Below are 20,552 nucleotides of genomic sequence, written 5' to 3' on the forward strand. Positions count from 1 at the left end.
TGCCCAGTGTGTGCTACAGAAGTCAACATTTCTGTTCTTAGCCAATTAATAGCAGCACTACTTTTAAAATCAACATTGTGCACCTCATTTGAAGAATGGTATTTCTCTCAATATTGTTTTTTAGGTGTGCATGCAAAGTTGTTTCAGTCATGTCTTACTCTTTGCATCCCTATGTACTGTAACTCACCAGGCTTCTCTGTCCATGGGATTTCCCAGGCAAGAATACTGTAGTGGGTTGCCGTTTCCTTCTCCAGGGGATCTTCCTGACCCAGGGAACCCACATCTCCTGCACTGGTAGGCGGGTTCTTTACCACTAGTGCCATCTGAGGATCCCTTAGGCAACTAACTTAATTCATGCTGAAATTATTTTACTTGTCTTGGTATCAGCCATCTTGGATTTTAGCCAATAGATGCATCCACGCAGTCACAGGCATGTACACACATTCACACTTGGGTACACACATTCTCTATCATTAACATACCTTGAATGTAGGCATAGTTGTCTGAAATACATAGTGAAATATAATTGTAGTCAAAGGGAACATTTTTAGCATATACTTGCCCACCAAATTTTTGCCCAAGTTTCCAGCCAGCAGAGTAGTATATATAGGTCTTGTCATTATAAAGCCCAAGTAGTGCAGGCTGGTGGAATTTGACATCAGGCTAGAGAACATATCTCACTAAAAGTACACATCTCATGTGGTTTGTAAGTGAGCATATTTTTCATGCTTTGGACATTTAAAACCCCGGCCCCCAACCCCACCTTGTGATGCCTTTCTTCACTGTAATTCCTAAGATGTACACTTGTTTGGGCTTAGCTGGTAGGGACCCTGTATAATGCTGACTTGCTACTGACATGCTCTCAGGATAGGCAGATTCCCGGGTTTTCACATGACCACAAATGTAACTTGCTTAATTTCTGAATGTATTTTTAATTGTCTGTTTAATCCTTTTTATTCTAGATTCTGCCTTCTTCAGAATGGCTAAATGTCCCAAATTCCTCTGCATGACAAGTTCCTCCACATGACAAATTCCTCTTAATGACAAAACCAAACACCCTGACCTTGTTATTACTAGTCTGTCATTATTACAGATCCTGCAAGTTCTTGGAGAAATGCCTACATTTGTTTCCATTTCTTTCTAGGTCAGCTTTTAAGTGGCTCTGGGTTCGTTTGTCATACAGGATTGCTGTTCTTACTGCCATTGATCTAGATTCAAGTGTAAACCCTGCCATTCCACATACAGGAATCTATGTTGAATAAGGCTGCCTGTACTTAGCTATCTTATTTCTGGTGGCCATGATCAGACTTTTCCTCTTGGCGTCAAAAGCATGTTAGGCTTAAGATCAAAGGAGCTCCCAGAGTATGAAGAAAGTGTGGGCCCCTCTTCTTCTCTCATTTACACTTGACCTCCTTTAATTTAGCCTTGATGAGAAGGGAGACTGTTAGCTGGAAGGCAAGATTTTCAGGCAGATAGCATTACAGGATTAAAGATCCAGTATTTCCTTTGCTGTCATTCAAAATAACAGGCATAGGAAATTCTGTTTAAAATAGCTGGGCTTTTTGACTTAGAGGGCTTCTGTAGAGAAGATTTAAGATGTCAGCTTTAAACATGACATTGATAGTCTTAGGCAAAGAATGGGAGTGAATTCTTGTAGAAACTGTCTTTTTTTCTCCCTGCCTGTTTATTAATGATCTTTGTGATTTATTGTAAATGCTGGGGATGATTTTCAGGCCCATTTATCATGGGAAGTGAACACCTTCTTGTTCTTAATGTGAGTATGTCATAATTAGCAATGCATGTGGGCTAGGAGATTTAGTTCTGTCTTTTGTGAAAGTCCTTCAACCTCAAATTTAATCCCAAATTGATTGAATACTTTTTCTTCCATGAGGAAATTAATTATGCCACTAGAAAAACCATCAACTAGAAAGGGAGTTAATATCATGCACAGTGTAGACCAGGCTGGTTAATGTATCAAAATGATATGATGAGGGTAGCTCACGTTTCAGACAAATCAGAATAACGGAATCACCATTTTAATTAAAAGTGGGAAAGTCTGTGTATAGATAGCATTCATTTTCAGTAAGAGCCACATCATTTATTTCTTATGTTCATGCATGTACATTGCACTCTGCACCCCATTGACAGCTATTGCTCAAGATACCAATTACATTGAAACTGTCTATCCAAATGGCGCAGTGGTAAACAATCCACTTGCCAAGCAGGAAATGAGGGTTCAATCCCTGGGTCGGGAAGATCCCCTGGAAAAGGGCATGACACCCCACTCCAGTATTCTTGCCTGGAGAATCCGATGGACAGAGGTGCCTGGAGGGCTACAGTCCATGGGGTCACAAAGAGTCAGGCACGACTGAGTGACCGAGCATGCACACATGTCCAGTCAAATATGTTATATTTTATCAGTGGAACTGAAGCTGAAGGAAAGGTTGGGCTAACAGCCATCCAACCAATTGAAAGGTTACAAATCCATCATCGGGCAACCTATTTGCTTATGTTCATCAAATTAATTCTGATCAGGATGTTTTGATGTTGGGTGGGCTGGCCCAAGTATGACTTCTTTTGAGAGTCAGCTGTCCATAGACATTTCATAATTACGTGTTGTTCTTTACCAGGTGATCTTGTTTGTGCTAATTTTCTGTTCATTGTGAGGCCATTCAGAGTGTTTTTTCATAACAAGAAGAGTATATACAAGTTACTTTGCCAGTCAGCCTAGGGATACACAGAGTGATGGTATAGTCTTGCCCCAGCCATCAAGGCATGTGCAATTTTAGGTTAGCAGGCAAAATGTTAGCACAGTGTCATAATTTGAAAATAATTAAGTGATAAACTGTGATGAAGTTAGTGAAAAGAAATCAAAACAGGGAAATATCTGGGAGAATTAAAGTCATAGAGAAGATCCATGGTATTTGAATATGAGCTTAAAAGATGATTTAAGGAAACAAAAGAGAAAGAAAAAGTGTCATTCTAGACAGAATAGACAGGGTAAACAAAGGCATGGGAAATAAAGAGAAAGAAATAAAGACTTGTCCTAAAGTAGAGGGGTAATGGAAAAAGAGCTCTGAAAATCCTATAGGAAAAAAAACTGCATCTCCTCACCAGGAGGTCATGGCAAATTCTGAAACCAGGAGATCTCAAGCTGTATATTGTCAATGGGACCAAGTACAAAACAATCAAAGCTTTCAGTCTAACATGGAGTGAAAAGTATGGCAAGAACATCTGATTTGCAGCAGGGAGTAGGCGGGACAAGGGTTGTTGATGGCAATTGGGACAAAGAGCTACAAAGCCTGATTGCTGGGCCTATACAAGTTTCTAGGTGTGAGGAAATGGCTCCATCGCGTGTTGACCACACCTTGAAGCAGTGTCCTGGTGGAGAACAGTCGGCGAACTGTTTCCTCATGTGGAACCTGCAGCCTGGTCTCACCCAGAGCAGCTTCTGCCCCTCACGGCTCTGGGCTACATTCCTGCCTCTTCTTCACACTAGGATATGACACCACAATTTTCCAAGCTGCAATTTTTGCCTTTCACTTAGGTCCTGCAATGCTCATGTGTATATTTCAGACATAAGAATGAAGGCACATTCAGTAACGAAACTGTAGAAGTTTTATTTTATAAATTGTATATATGACTTGGAATGCCATTCATCGAATGCCCTATCATCCCATATACAGGAATTTTATTTTTTAGGAATAACTTTTATTATTTATTTATTTTTTGGGCTGTGCTGGGTCTTTGTTGCTGTGCGGGCTTTTTCTAGTTTCGTCAAGTTGGGGCCACTTTCTAGTTGCAGGGTGCAGGCTTCTTATTGTGGTGGCTTCTCTTGGTGCAGAGTTCGGGCTTCAGTAGCTGTGTTGTGTGGGCTCAGTAGTTGTGGCTCCCAGGCTCTAGAGCACAGGCTCAGTAGTTGGAGCACATGGGCTTAGTTGCCCTACAGCATGTGAGATCTTCCTGGACCAGGGATCAAATCTATGTCCCCTGCTTTGGCAGGTGGATTCTTAACCACTGGACCATGAGGAAAGCTCTACTTTTATAATTTAAAATACTTTCATTGAAAAGCATACCTAGCAATATTCATAGAATATTATGAATCTGCCTGCAATGTCGGAGATCCAGGTTAAAGAATCTGCCTGCAATGCAGGAGACCTGGCTTCAACCCATGGGTTGAGAAGACCCCTGGAGGAGAAAATGACAACCCACTCCAGTATTCTTGCCTGGAGAATTTCATGGACAGAGAGGCCTAGCAGGCTACAGTCCATGGGGTTGCAAAGAGTTGGATATGACTGAGCTACTAACACTTCACTTCGTTATTGGAGGAAACATAAGAAACTGATAATAGTGGAGAACATTGGGAAATTGTATAACATGACAGTAGAGGGGCAGAAGATGTACTTTCCATTGTATCCCTTACTGTAGCTTTTGAATTCAGTACCATGTTTATTACCTATTTAAAGACAAATACAAGTTTTGAATAAACACAAGGATGTGAAGCATAAAAGTCACTTACATTTCCCCTATTTAATCTTTACAAACTACTACTCTGTGTGGAAATAGTTATCATCTGTAAACTGGAAACATTTTCCTCTAGACTCAGTGAGTTTTGACATTTGAAGGAGTCAAATGCAACAAGGTTTTCTTAGCCTACAGGTGGATGGCCTTCAGTGTTTTGAACACTGAATTCTTGCAACGCATCTCATTAGGTCACTTAAAGAAAGCATTTGGGATTAATTCTGCATTCTGGTTGCCTTTTGGTATGATTACAGGGTGGATTTTGTACTGGTTCCTGTATTCTTTTCCATTCCTCAAGCTAGACTTGCAGTTTAAGAAAGAGTCCCAGTAGCCTGAAGAAATCATCCCCCCCTCCCTCACTCAGAGCCCAGCCTCATGACTTTGGCTAAAAGGTCCTGGAGCATTATGGGTAAAGTAGGAGGATACCTATTCCATCTCTCCCTCTGTCCCTGTCCAATGTTCTTGTAGCAATCAAATGAGGTCATAGGAGTGAAAATACTGGAATATTATCAAGTGCTCTGCAATTAAAAGTTATTTGGTCTGGTTGATACAATGATGACTGCTTATTGGGACCATAGGCAGTGGGTGCACCCAGGGACAGTTCTCCCAGAGGGGCGTGGAGAAGACCTCTTTATGGCTATATTCTAGGGGGTCTTAGGCATACCAAACATCGTACAGAGTTTGTGTGTGGTTGATGAAGCCTCTGGCCTTAAAAGCCTACCCTCCAATCAAGTGTCTCTGATATATCAGGTAACAAATCAGATGTGAAGGGGAGAAGACAATACTGATAAGGTGATTGGCATTGAGAGACATCAAAGAAGAAATGTAGTCTAGGGGTATTGGAAGAGGGATGCCTGCTTTCCCAGTTGTGAGGCAGCTCTGAGTATTATGGGCAACAGAAAAAAAAAAAAAAAAAAACTCAAGCAAAGAAAACGCAGCTCTGAGCCTCTCAGCAGCCTGCTTTGTACTCCTCTAGGGACTCAGACTGCCCATGGCTGGGGCTCTGATGGAAGTTGGGCTCCATCTCCAGACCACTCCCATAGACACAATGGGGAGATTCCTACAGAGAAGCAGCTTCTGGGTTTAAGTCACCCAGTCATAATACTTCCCTGCTCCACCTAGGATTTGTAACTGAGGGAGTTCTAATGGGAAGGCTTTGACTTTGTTATGCATTCCTGACTTCTGACCGTCCCTGGGCTTCTTATGAAGGTGAGCTGTCAACCTTTCATTCTCTGCTTTGCTGGAGACAGGGTCGTGGGAGTCCAAGTTCCATCCACTTGCTTACCTTCATTCTGTCTCTTGCCCCCATTTTAAAAAATAGACTTTAAAGGCAAAAAATACCTGTCTGTATTGATTTTTCCCCCATCTGCTTGCTGTTTGTTGAAACAGCTCTGACCAATAGCAAAGAAGTCAGGATGACTTTTAATTATTTCTAGAAAAATTTGAATACTGCTTTATTTTCCCTAATGCAAGTTGTGATGTTCTCAAGACATTGGAAAAGATCCTGATGCTGAAAAAGACTGAGGGCAAGAAGAGAAGGGGATGACAGAAGATGAGACGGTTGGATGGCATCACTGACTCAGTGGACATGAGTTTGAGCAAACTCTGGAAGATATCGTGAAGGACAGAGGAGCCTGGTGTGCTGCAGTCCATCGGGTTGCAAAGAGTTGGACATGGCTTAGCAACTGAATAGACAAAAAAATAAGACATAAATGGCTTATTAGCCAGCACTGGCCAGCCTTGCTGGGAACACACTGGCCCCCTCCACACTGCCATATCATTTCATACTGCAGTGAGGTGGGATCCAGACACCTTGGCTTTTTCCATTCCTTTGAAAGTATCCTTAAATCTATTTTTCAGCTTGATATTGTTGGTACTAAGTCTCAGTATTTTCAGCCATAAGATGGAGTAGTAAGAGCATTGGACTCAGGGGGAACTGTTGTGAGGACTGAAAGAGGAGATGCAGGAAAGGTGCTGAACTTGCTTCCTGGTGCATCGCGCATGCTCCATCTCTATTTGGTTCAGTTCAATTCAGGCACTCAGTCATGTGTGACTCTTTGCGACCCCATGGACTGCAGCACGCCAGGCTTCTCTGTCCATCACCAACTCCCGGAGCTTGCTCAAACTCAGGTCCGTTGAGTCGGTGATGCCATCCAACCATCTCATCCTCTGTTGTACCCTTCTCCTCCTGCCTTCAATCTTTCCCAGCATCAGGGTCTTTTCAAATGAGTCAGCTCTTTGCAGCAGGTGGCCAAAGTATTGGAGTTTCAGCTTCAGCATCAGACCTTCCAATGAACATTCAGGAATGATTTCCTTTAGGATTGACCGGTTGGATCTCCTTGCAGTCCAAGGGACTCTCAAGAGTCTTCTCCAACACCACAGCTCAAAAGCATCAATTCTTCAGCGCTCAGCTTTCTTTACAGTCCAACTCTCGCATCCATACATGACCACTGGAAAAATCATAGCTTTGACTAGACATACCTTTGTTGGCAAAGTAATGTTTGCTTTTTACCATGCTGTCTAGGTTTGTCATAGCTTTTCTTCCAAGGAGCAAGTGTCTCTTAATTTCATGGCTGCAGTCACCATCTGCAGTGATTTTGGAGCCCAAGAAAATAAACTCTGTCACTGTTTCCATTGTTTCCCCATCTATTTGCCATGAAGTGATGGGACCAGATGCCATGATCTTCATTTTTTGAATGTTGAGTTTTTGTTTTTTTTTTTACTTTACAATATTGTATTGGTTTTGCCATACATCAACATGAATGTGCCACGGGTATACACGTGTTCCCCATCCTGATCCCCCCTCCCACCTCCCTCCCCATACCATCCCTCTGGGTCATCCCTGTGCACCAGCCCCAAGCATTCTGTTTCATGCATCAAACCTGGACTGGCGATTCGTTTCATATATTATATTATACATGTTTCAATGCCATTCTCCCAAATCATCCCACCCTCTCCCTCTCCCACAGAGTCCAAAAGACTGTTCTATACATCTGTGTCTCTTTTGCTGTCTTGCATACAGTGTTATCGTTACCATCTTTCTAAATTCCATATATATGCGTTAGTATACTGTATTGGACTCCTTGGAAAAAAAGTTATGACCAACCTAGATAGCATATTGAAAAGCAGAGACATTACTTTGCCAACAAAGGTTCGTCTAGTCAAGGCTATGGTTTTTCCAGTGGTCATGTATGGATGCGAGAGTTGGACTGTGAAGAAAGCTGAGTGCTGAAGAATTGATGCTTTTGAACTGTGGTGTTGGAGAAGACTCTTGAGAGTCCCTTGGACTGCAAGGAGATCCAACCAGTCCATTCTAAAGGAGTTCAGCCCTGGATGTTCTTTAGAAGGAATGATGCTAAAGCTGAAACTCCAGTATTTTGGCCACCTCATGCAAAGAGTTGACTCATTTGAAAAGACTCTGATGCTGGGAGGGATTGGGGGCAGGAGGAAAAGGGGATGACAGAGGATGAGATGGCTGGATGGCATCACCGACTCGATGGACGTGAGTTTGAGTGAACTCCGGGAGATGGTGATGGACAGGGAGGCCTGGCATGCTGCGATTCATGGGGTCGCAAAGAGTCGGACACGACCGAGAGACTGAACTGAACTGAACTGATACTGTATTGGTGTTTTTCTTTCTGGCTTACTTCACTCTGTATAATAGGCTCCAGTTTCATCCACCTCCAAAGAACTAAACAGACATTTCTCCAAAGAAGACATACAGATGGCTAACAAACACATGAAAAGATGCTCAACATCACTCATTATCAGAGAAATGCAAATCAAAACCACTATGAGGTACCATTTCATGCCAGTCAGAATGTCTGCTATCCAAAAGTCTACAAGCAATAAATGCTGGAGAGGGTGTGGAGAAAAGGGAACCCTCTTACACTGTTGGGGGGAATGCAAACTAGCACAGCCACTACGGAGAACAGTGTGGAGATTCCTTAAAAAACTGGAATTAGAACTTCCTTATGACTCAGCAATCCCACTGCTGGGCATACACACCAAGGAAACCAGAATTGAAAGAGACACATGTACCCCAAGGTTCATCACAGCACTGTTTATAATAGCCAGGACATGGAAGCAACCTAGATGTCCATCAGCAGATGAATGGATAAGAAAGCTGTGGTACATATACACAATGGAGTATTAATCAGCCATTAAAAAGAATACATTTGAATCAATTCTAATGAGGTGGATGAATGTTGAGTTTTAAGCCAACTTTTTCACTCTCCTCTTTGACTTCATCAAGAGGCTCTTTAGTTCCTTTTTGCTTTCTGACATAAGGGTGGTATCATCTATGTATCTGAGGTTATTTATATTTCTCCCAGAAATCTTGATTCTGGCTTGTGCTTCATCCAGCCCAGTAGTTTGCTTGATGTACTCTGCATATAAGTTAAATAAGCAGTGTGACATTATACAGCCTTGATGTACTCCTTTCCCAATTTGCAACCAGTCTGTTGTTCCATGCCCAGTTCTAATTGTTGCTTCTTGACCTGCATACAGATGTCTCAGGAGCCAGGTAAGGTGGTCTGGAATTACCATCTCTTGAAGAGTTTTCCACAGTTTGTTGTGATTCACACAGTCAAAGGCTTTGGTGTAGTCAATAAAGCAGAAGTAGATTTTTTTTTCTAGAACTCTCTTGTTTTTTCTGTGATCCAACAGATGTTGGAAATTTGATCTCTGGTTCCTCTACCTTTTCTAAATCCACCTTGAACATCTGGAAATTCTTGGTTCATGTACTGTTGAAGCCTTGGTTGGAGAATTTTGAGCATTACTTTGCTAGAGTATAAGATGAGTGCAATTGAACATTCTTTGGCATTGCCTTTCTTTGAAATTGGAATGAAAACTGACCTTTTCCAGTCCTGTGGCCACAGCTGAGTTTTCCAAGTTTGCTGGTATATTGAGTGCAGCACTTTCACAGCATCATCTTTTAGGATTTTTAATAGCTTAGCTGGAATTCCAACACCTCCATCTCTATTAGCCATTATGAATCATGCTTAGGGCCCCAGCCATGACCATGAATGTACTCTAATACCACCTTGACACTTGGCGGGGACAGTGGCAAGCCCTGGTGACCCTTGGGACACATTTGGAGGAAAGAATTATGTACTTGGTCAAGTACAGGTGCAGGCAAGTAGTCTCAGGAAAATTATAAGTTGAAGTCAGTGCTTATTAGAAGGATTCTGATAAAACCTGTTCAGGAATAATTGCCCAAAGAGAGCTTCAACTTGATCAGGTTAGATTCAAAGTGATATAAGGCAGTCAACTTTCTTTGTTGCTAAAGAAGGGCAGAATAATTATGGAGGAAAAATCCACAGTTGATCTCAAAACTGTATTTTAGCCATTAGTTTCCAGTCCAGATCACCAACTTATTTTTTGTCAGCAGTTTATATCTGAATAGCCTCTGTACCCTTGGTCCTCTCAGTGTGGTTCACTGACCAGGACCATCTGTAGCACCTGGGAATGTGTTAGAAATTCAGAACTCAGGACCCATTCCAGGCCTCTGTAACTAAAATCTTCACGTGCAGGAGATCTCCAGGTGATTCTAATGTACATTAAAGTTTGAGAAGTACTTGTTAATAGAGTTCTCTCACCTAAATTTCCTAGCTTGGTCCTCTTATAAGCCTATGCGATATATTACCCCATTTTACAAATGAGGAAACTGAGATGCTTGTGTTAAGTGCTTAGTCTGCTGCTGCTGCTGCTGCTAAGTCGCTTCAGTCGTGTCCAACTTTGTGCGACCCCATAGACGGCAGCCCACCAGGCTCTGCCATCCCTGGGATTCTCCAGGCAAGAACACTGGAGTGGGTTGCTGTTTCCTTCTCCAATGTATGGAAGTGAAAAGTGAAAGTGAAGTCGCTCAGTTGTATCCGACTCTTCGCGACTCCATGGACTGCAGCCTAGCAGGCTCCTCCGTCCATGGGATTTTCCAGGCAAGTGCTTAGTCTAAGGTCACACAAAAATAAAGTATCCAAGGTGACATTCAAAAAAGATCATCTGACTCCCAATCTCATGCTCCTCTAAATTAACTAAAGCTACCTCTTTAAAACCAATAGGGAAAATGTAGCTATTTACATATGTGACTGAAGATGGGAGAAAAGGCACAGGCAGGAAAAGAAGACAAGAGCTGAGTCTAGTCAGTCCATCAAAAGGGTAAGAAAGCCATGATAGATTGTGAGTCAAATGTAACTCTGAAAAGCCATTGCCAAAATCACTCAGCATTATGGTCTCAGAAAGGAAGTAAGATGCCAGGTAAGTTAGGAGAAATACCTAACTGCTGGTGATTAAAAAATGTGAGGAGCTACTCATTTCTGATTATCATGAAAATTTCAAATGGTCAACTTGCAGCTTCCTGGGAAGCTGTAACCACTTTGATTGCCCATTGCTGTGGCAGTAATCTACTAGAGCCTTCCTTACACCAAGCTCTGGTTCCCAGAGATCCTGGGATAACACTGGGGTCATCTAAATGATCCAGGACCATATCCCCATCTCAAGATCCTGAATGTATTCGTATCTGCAAAACCTCTTTTTCCACATGGGGTATCATGTTCACAGGTTCAAGATTGGAGTGTGGACATCTTTGATCATCATTTTCACCAACCACAGATCTCTTCAGTCAGTCAGGGCTTTAATCTATATCACATATGGTAACTCGCCCATGAAAATGAATGTGGGTGGATAGGTGTACATCACCTTATGTTTTGCAAGTAAATTGAGCAGACTCAATTTCAAACACCAGAATCAGACAAAAGGACAAATTCCCAGTGTACACACTCACTGGACAAAGATTATCTCCTCAGAGCCATGCCAGAGTGTAGCTTCAATTACAAGTGGATGGTAATCTGCTCATCAGTAGCATCATTGCATTAACACAGAACATACTTGATCCTGAGTTGCTTGTGAGAATATTGGTATATGCAGTCTTTTATTTTCAAAGTGTGCTGAGGGGCCATCCAGGGAGGAGGAAAAGCTGCTGGGAGAAATAGAGCAAACCTGGTTTTGTCTGTCTTATGTATTATGCTTCTGCCTACCCGCCCCCACCCCCAGCCGGTGGCTCAGCTGGTGAAGAATCTGCCTGCAATGCAGGAGACCCAGGTTCAATCCCTGGGTTGGGAAGATCCCCTAGAGAAGGGATAGGCTACCCACTCCAGTATTCTGGCCTGGAGAATTCCATGGACTATATAGTCCATGGGGTAGCAAAGAGTTGGACACGACTGAGCAACTTTCACTTCACTTCACTCACAGTTTCTATTGGACAACTGAGCTGAATGGATTTTCTGGGGTGGGTGGGGTAGATTTCAAAGCTACTAACTCAGACCAAAATAAATTCCTCCCATCCTCTGACTGGAACAGGCTCAGGGCTCAGAGTGTCTACCCCTAGTGGCCTACTGTGGTAAATCCAATAGATTGTTTCAGTTTTTAGACCCAGAGTTCAAAGAGGAAAAGGAGGAAGAGAGGAAAGATCAGGTAAAAATGTTGATTCCTTTGCCCCAGGGCCAAACCTTTCCAACTTAATGAAGGAATCAAGTAAAGAAGCATTTCAAATTATCTTGTAGATAGACATTTGATCTCCATAAAACCAGAAAAGGGTCACATTGATGAAATTTTTACAAGTCTCAACCAAAGACAAGGGTTTAATACAAGAGTCCCCCATCAAGCATCTCATGCTATGTCTCTTTGGCAATTACGGGGTCTTGTAAAATATGCTGCCAAGATCCATACCCTGTGGACTTGCTTGTCAAATCCTTCCTGTATATGTTTCCACTTAGAAAGTCATTACCCCTTCTGGAACCTTTCCCTTCTGATGCCCATGCAGCTTGATTGAGCAGAATGGCCAATTTATCATCCCTGTTTATCTCCTGAGAGAGGAATTTACAGTGAAATTAAGAATCGAGTCAGATAGCACTGGTGCAGATGTTTGGTTTTCTGTAGGCTGTTAATCTGAATTAGTGAAAAGTCTGATTTATGAAATAGCCCTGCAGAAAGGCAGCTTTAATCTTCTGTGGTTCATATAAGAGCCGTGTTGCCAAGAGTAGGTCATTTCAGACCTGCCTTAATGAGATGACTGGGCAAAGGTCTCCTCACAATTTTCTCTAAGGTCCAAACAGTCTCCCCTAAAATCCCCTACACATTTTTGTTTCATGAGGATCATAATCTTTGAGTTGGAAGACACTTTAAAGATCACTGAACTCCATTGTAGATCAATAATAGGAATCTTAATTGCCAGCTATCTGTTCACCTAAAGGTATCAAGCTCATAGGCCTACAAAGCAATGGCTTCTTCCTGTGGCCAACTGTAGATTTTTTAAGGCTTTTCTGATGTTGAAGTGAGAACTTTCCTGGCTACATCTCGAACTCATTGATCCTAGTTTTACCTTGGAAGGCCTTCAGAGCTAGCCCACTCCCTTACTGAACAGACCTTCCAGTTTTTAAAGACTGTTGTCACATGAACTACCCTCCTCCCTGCCCCAGAATCTTCTCCAGGCAAAGAAGTCCCTGTTCCTTCATATGGCTTCCAGACTATCTTATAGTATCACATATTCAGCCTTTTATTGCAGAAGAGGCTCGGTCAGTATAAGCTTAGAGAGACTGACATCTGTTCCCCTGGTGCTCACAAGCCTTCCACACCAGGGTCAATGCTGTCTGGAGGAGGCATCTTAAAGGCTTCCCAAACTTCTCCCTCACTGGCCTGCTTTTTGATCCCCTTCCCTCACCCTGGACTTCCCCACTAGGATCATTGACTTGCTAAGCCAACTTCTTTGCCCTTAGTCTGGCCCATGACCATGAAGACCTACTGAATGGGGTTAGGATTAAAATGAGGCTACGCTACACTTGGTACAGACTGCTCACCCCAGTGAACACAGTAGCAAAATCTGATCTTTGAAAAGGTTGAACAGTTCACTTTGAAGTTGTCCACATTTGTCCTTTGAGCAGTTTTATTACATTCAGGGTGAAGTCACAGAGTACACTTTTAATATTTACAGACTATAGAGTAGATAGTTTAATATATTAATGTAATGTTTGGATTCCTTTTATTTCTTTTTCTGCTCTGATTGCTGTGGCCAAAACTTCCAAAACTATGTTGAATAGTAATGGTGAAAGTGGGCACCCTTGTCTTGTTCCTGACTTTAGAGGAAATGCTTTCAACTTTTCACCATTGAGGATAATGTTTGCTGTGGGTTTGTCATATATAGCTTTTATTATGTTGAGGTATGTTCCTTCTATTCCTGCTTTCTGGAGAGTTTTTATCATAAATGGATGTTGAATTTTGTCAAAGGCTTTCTCTGCATCTATGGAGATAATCATATGGTTTTTATTTTTCAATTTGTTAATGTGGTGTATTACATTGATTGATTTGCGGATATTGAAGAATCCTTGCATCCCTGGGATAAATCCCACTTGATCATGGTGTATGATCTTTTTAATGTGTTGTTGGATTCTGATTGCTAGAATTTTGTTAAGGATTTTTGCATCTATGTTCATCAGTGATATTGGCCTGTAGTTTTCTTTTTTTGTGGGATCTTTGTCAGGTTTTGGTATTAGGGTGATGGTGGCCTCATAGAATGAGTTTGGAAGTTTACCTTCCTCTGCAATTTTCTGGAAGAGTTTGAGCAGGATAGGTGTTAGCTCTTCTCTAAATTTTTGGTAGAATTCAGCTGTGAAGCCGTCTGGACCGGGGCTTTTGTTTGCTGGAAGATTTTTGATTACAGTTTCAATTTCCATGCTTGTGATGGGTCTGTTAAGATTTTCTATTTCTTCCTGGTCCAGTTTTGGAAAGTTGTACTTTTCTAAGAATTTGTCCATTTCTTCCACGTTGTCCATTTTATTGGCATATAATTGTTGATAGTAGTCTCTTATGATCCTTTGTATTTCTGTGTTGTCTGTTGTGATCTCTCCATTTTCGTTTCTAATTTTGTTGATTTGATTTTTCTCCCTTTGTTTCTTGATGAGTCTGGCTAATGGTTTGTCAATACTTAGGAATATATCTACCTAAAGAAACTAAAGACCTATATATAGAAAACTATAAAACACTGGTGAAAGAAATCAAAGAGGACACTAATAGATGGAGAAATATACCATGTTCATGGATTGGAAGAATCAATATAGTGAAAATGAGTATACTACCCAAAGCAATTTATAGATTCAACGCAATCCCTATCAAGCTACCAACAGTATTCTTCACAGAGCTAGAACAAATAATTTCACAATTTGTATGGAAATACAAAAAACCTCGAATAGCCAAAGCGATCTTGAGAAAGAAGAATGGAACTGGAGGAATCAACCTACCTGACTTCAGGCTCTACTACAAAGCCACAGTTATCAAGACAGTATGGTACTGGCACAAAGACAGAAATATTGATCAATGGAATAAAATAGAAAGCCCAGAGATAAATCCACGCACATATGGACACCTTATCTTCGACAAAGGAGGCAAGAATATACAATGGATTAAAGACAATCTCTTTAACAAGTGGTGCTGGGAAATCTGGTCAACCACTTGTAAAAGAATGAAACTGGACCACTTTCTAACACCATACACAAAAATAAACTCAAAATGGATTAAAGATCTAAACGTAAGACCAGAAACTATAAAACTCCTAGAGGAGAACATAGGCAAAACACTCTCCGACATACATCACAGCAGGATCCTCTATGACCCACCTCCCAGAATATTGGAAATAAAAGCAAAAATAAACAAATGGGACCTAATTAACCTTAAAAGCTTCTGCACATCAAAGGAAACTATTAGCAAGGTGAAAAGGCAGCCTTCAGAATGGGAGAAAATAATAGCAAATGAAGCAACCGACAAACAACTAATCTCAAAAATATACAAGCAACTCCTACAGCTCAACTCCAGAAAAATAAACGACCCAATCAAAAAATGGGCCAAAGAACTAAATAGACATTTCTCCAAAAAAGACATACAGATGGCTAACAAACACATGAAAAGATGCTCAACATCACTCATTATCAGAGAAATGCAAATCAAAACCACTATGAGGTACCATTTCACACCAGTCAGAATGGCTGCGATCCAAAAGTCTACAAATAATAAATGCTGGAGAGGGTGTGGAGAAAAGGGAACCCTCTTACACTGTTGGTGGGAATGCAAACTAGTACAGCCACTATGGAGAACAGTGTGGAGATTCCTTAAAAAACTGGAAATAGAACTGCCTTATGATCCAGCAATCCCACTGCTGGGCATACACACTGAGGAAACCAGAAGGGAAAGAGACACGTGTACCCCAATGTTCATCGCAGCACTGTTTATAATAGCCAAGACATGGAAGCAACCTAGATGTCCATCAGCGGATGAATGGATAGGAAAGCTGTGGTACATATACACAATGGAGTATTACTCAGCCATTAAAAAGAATACATTTGAATCAGTTCTAATGAGGTGGATGAAACTGGAGCCTATTGTACATAGTGAAGTAAGCCAGAAGGAAAAACATAAATACAGTATACTAACGCATATATATGGAATTTAGAAAGATGGTAACAATAACCTGGTGTACGTAATGATTTTTGATATCATCTATTATCTTTGTTGTAACCACTAGCATTCTTTTTAAAAGCAGTTTATTAAAATACAAGAGTAAATGGTGTATGGGAAATAATTCTACTGCAGTTTGATAAATGAAGAATATGGAAATTGCACATTCGTCCTTCATCTTCTCAGCGGAATCAAGAGTTGTGTTTCCTAGTGTTGCTCATAGCCAGTTTAATATACATTTGAAAAATAAATTAGTGACACATGAAAGTAAATGTAGCAAAAGTGGGAATTTAACTAACTGAACAGCTAACGTGCTTCAGGGAAGAACTGAAAGTGAAATATGGTAATGATTTGCTAACTTGAAATCTCCACAGTGGATTCTAGACAAGAATGTGGTCCTCAGTCAATCCTGATATTGAGGTTTGTCCTGCTTGTGAAGACAGTGTTTTGGATTTGTACTCACTTTTTGGCCCTCGGAGGGGCCCCAGCTGGGTGCAAGGTGGGCCCACAGGAAGTGAGGGTCAGACTCAGAGGTGTGCCCTATGTCCCTTAGCAGGCTGGGTGCAGCCAGATTGTCCACCAACCATGGGAAGAGCAGATGGATCGTGGAGGCAGAGGAATGTACTGCGGAGGGCAGTTTTACTTCCATTTTAAGCAATGCCATTTCCTCCCACCAATGCTGACTCTTCCTTGTTTCCAACTGTGCAACTGCCCGGAGAAAGCAATTCTTTCTCATTAAGATGCTGAAGTCCTTCACCCCCAACTTGAGTTCTCATGGTGTCCTCTCTGAATTCAAGTCCACCGCCCCCCTCATCCCCAAGTATTTATGTCCATCAGTGTGAGTATGAAAAACTCGTGTACCTCTCCCTGTTCTTTCTATATTTGTTTCCCCTGAGTGGTCATTGTCAACGTTGACTGGCCGTAGGATCCTTCCTGAGAACACGGCAATACATTTACCTGTAAGAAGACTTAGGGAAAATAATTTCAGGCCTCATTTCACTGGTTCTCAGTCAAGGTTACGCTTAGGTTTCAAGTCATCTTTATTTTGTATCTGTGTCTGTATATCTATATTTACTCATAAAAATAGTTAATTTTTTTCATATGTGATTTCTGTCCATGTCTACAATCTCTTAATCACAATTCTGAAATTCAGAAGATTTGGACAACTGTTGTTTTCAGTGACTTTGAGCCATTTGATGACAAAACCTGACCTAAACTGTTGTGCAGGTATTAATTTCAAGTTTTTATGACTGTGACTGTTAACTGCAGCAGTATTAATGAGTTTTATTAAAGGATGCTACCCTGAATCCACTGGGGGGTATTATAGATGTGGTATAGCTACCATATGACTTGTTTAATTAAAAATCTAAATATAAAAATTCATCTTGCTTCCAAAAGTCTTTGGATAAGGAACACTTGTATACAAACACATAGACACACACAAGCCAGAATTTAATGCATAGATAGGAAACAAAAGTAGGAAACAAAAGTAGGAAACAGTCTTTTCATTTGAAAATCATAAATATGGGAGTACACATTAGATCTTAACTGTCAATCCACCAGCTAGGAGTCTCAGTATTGCCAATGCTCTATGCTGTATCTGAAACTTTACTTGGGGGGAATTGAGGTCAAGTTAGCAAGCCTCTGGATTAGTCTGACTTAAATCTGTTGCCTCAGTCTTTAGTTAGTAATCAAAGACAAAAACAATTGATTAGATTTAGAGGGTACTTTTCTTAAATATGGATTCATTATACTGCAAAGGAATACAGAGAACGAGGCACACTGAGTTGTATATATAGATCCCTGGCCCCACTGTCTCTCTCTCTCTCTCACACACACACACATACACACATACACACACACTTTCCCAGGGGGTGTAGGCCCCTGTTTCTTCTGCTTCTCCTAATTACTTGGTGTATTTGGCAGACGAATGTACTTGCAGATAGCATTTACTTAGCAGATAGCCTTTTAAAAGGAGCTTTGGCTATATGAAAGAGAATAGCTACCTGGGAGACGAAAGGGGCCGTCTTCGGGGGCACGAGGCACATGTAAGGAAAAGGCTCTCCGAGTTGGACGAGGCGCCCATGCTGGTTTGAAAGGGATCCTCTGCCTTCCAAGGCAAGAGCTATTATGTTGAAAATGAGGCTTTGGTAAGAGGATGAAGTCGGGGCAGGTGAGGAATAATGGTCTGTGATTCCAGAGTCTTGGCCACAGGAGGGCCCTTGGAGTCCCTCTCTGCCAAAACTTGCAGGTGGAGCCACAAGACCAGGTGTCCTCCAGGGCCAGGACTGGGTTTTCTGGGAAAAGCCAGGCAAGGAGCTGGGAGTCTGAGAGGCAGTGAGGTTCAGACAGCCAGCCAGACAGGTAGGAGGACCAGTCCAGCACTGTAGCAAAGATGCTCTGGCCCCCAGGCCACCCCTCTCTGTGATTTAAACTTCTCTCCAAAGAGGAGCCTGAGCTGATGAGACAGAGGCAGATGAGAACCCTCCCTCGACTTTAGAACCCCATGTCAGAGCAAAAACAGGAAAACTAGCCCCCAAAGATGATGAGCAAAAGGACAGAAAGGCAGTGACATACCCCAAAGTGCCAAGAGACAGCTGAGGTTGATTTGTTATGGGGCACAGAGGGCAAACGATTAGTAAGGAAGAACATGGATTATCAATAAAGACAGAGTGGCAAATGGTGTCAATTTCCTTGTGCTTTGCTTGGTCAGCTTTATAGATTTAAAATCAGCCATTAGAGATGGTTGGTCCTGTATGATCATACTTCCTAGTTGGAGTTGTCTGAAGAGGTTACAGAAATTCCGGTGGAGGAGGCTGTGCAGTGTGCCCTCTCATCTCCATGGTAACACAGTCAGCCCTGCTCACCTTGGGGCTGGGCACTGGGCACCTGGCTGCCAGTGACTTTACTCAACCCTGCCCTTTGAGGGAGCTGGGAGGCCATGCTCCCAGTTTCACACCTCTATCTAGCTGTGAGGCTGCAGCAAGAACCCCCCTCCTCTGAACCTCAGTTTTCTATGACAAAAGTGAGGATTCAACTCACCCCTTCTTACTGAGAGGACTGTACTGCACGTATAACTAAGATCAGAGCCCCTATACAAACCTGGGGATTTCTGAACAAGATAGCAACTGAAAATGTATCTTAACAGAAAAAGAAAGGAAAAAAAAACAACTTGGGACTGTGGGTCACTCCCTGGGCCTCCTGAGCCTCATAGTTCCCATCTGTGAAATGGAACGGCACACTCCACTCCGCCTGGCCCTCACAGATGATCAGTCTTCATGCCCACCTGGACTCTTTTCCAGCCAGTTTGGGAGTAAAAGAGGCAATCAATGGTGTCATTTTCCTTTCAGCCCACTCTTGGCCACGCCCCAACCCCCACCTGCAGCGCCCACCAGTGGGGGATCCGGCAGCTCCAGTGACTCAGAGAGCAGCTCAGAGTCTGACTCAGACACTGAAAGCAGCACCACTGACAGCGAAGCCAATGAGGCGCCGCGAGTGACCACTCCAGAGGTGGGTGAGGAGCCAGGGCCCCGACACAGCACCCCCGACATGCACACACAATAATGCGATAATAATAACATTCCAGCACAGTCATGACTTCGGCACACTAAATACTTCAGAAAAGCACTCAGGTATTTGATAGGGCTTTTTTCTTCTAACACATGTCTTTGTAAAGTTTCTAACGGAGATTTCTTGCCATGTGACTGATGTGCCATGTGACTCACTCAGCTACTCTGAGCCTTGAGCTTCCCCATTACTATTATACTGGAATAGTGATCACTGAGCTCAAAACTTCCCTTTCGAGAGAACCAACGAAGCAAGTCAAGACCCACTTCTAGGTCTGGGGACACCACCCCTTCCTCTAAGTTGAAGTGATGAATTGTCACTGGGCAAGTAAGATCCAAGAAGTGTGATGGTTGAAAGGTCACAGGTTTTTTTTTTTTTTTTTTCAAAGAATAGTTTTCAAATGTACTCAATGGTAATTCATGAAAACATTTAACATAGCCCCACAAAACACCAAAATTATAATTTTGAGATCAAAGCCATGCCTTTCCCCTCCATCTTCTTTGACTGCCAGCCTCTCAGTTCTCCTGAGCCGGCACCTCGTACAGCAAGCTGATCCCTCAATGGCTCTGGACACATTGTTTGTCAATAGTCAGAAAAGAATAACAGAAGAAGATGCCACAGTGACATTACTGCTGTTTGTAAGAGCCCACGCTTCGTGAATGTGGATCATGTGCCAGGCTCCATGAGAAGCTCGTGACTTGCATTTTCTCATTTCATGCTCATGACAACCCTATGGGGTCCTGGCTATCATTATACCATTTTATAGATGAAAGAATAAGGTTCTGAGAAGGTAAGAAAGAACTTTCCCATGATCTCACAGGAAGGGCTGAAACCAGGGTGTGCGCTACGAGAGTTGGGGCCCCTAACCTCGAGCTCTGCTGCCAACAGTAGCAGCTGCTCCAATGGCCTCGACCCTTACCCACCACTGCTCTGTGCCGGTTGGAATCATGGCTACTCAAAAC

The 20,552-nt window shown here is 42.2% G+C and overlaps 1 protein-coding gene across 9 annotated transcripts in view; it reads left to right on the forward strand.

Annotated features, from left to right (window-relative positions):
• AFF2 (ALF transcription elongation factor 2) overlaps window positions 1–20,552 on the forward strand; it is a 537,205-nt gene that overhangs the window by 476,635 nt on the left and 40,018 nt on the right. For all 9 annotated transcript variants that reach the window (XM_070785319.1, XM_070785321.1, XM_070785322.1 and 6 more), the window contains one exon: window positions 19,374–19,533. In XM_070785319.1, coding sequence (XP_070641420.1) covers window positions 19,374–19,533 — 160 coding nt within the window. The remainder of the gene's footprint in view (window positions 1–19,373; window positions 19,534–20,552) is intronic.

This window comes from Bos indicus, chromosome X (assembly GCF_029378745.1).
Source record: "Bos indicus isolate NIAB-ARS_2022 breed Sahiwal x Tharparkar chromosome X, NIAB-ARS_B.indTharparkar_mat_pri_1.0, whole genome shotgun sequence".
Lineage (NCBI taxonomy): Eukaryota > Metazoa > Chordata > Mammalia > Artiodactyla > Bovidae > Bos > Bos indicus.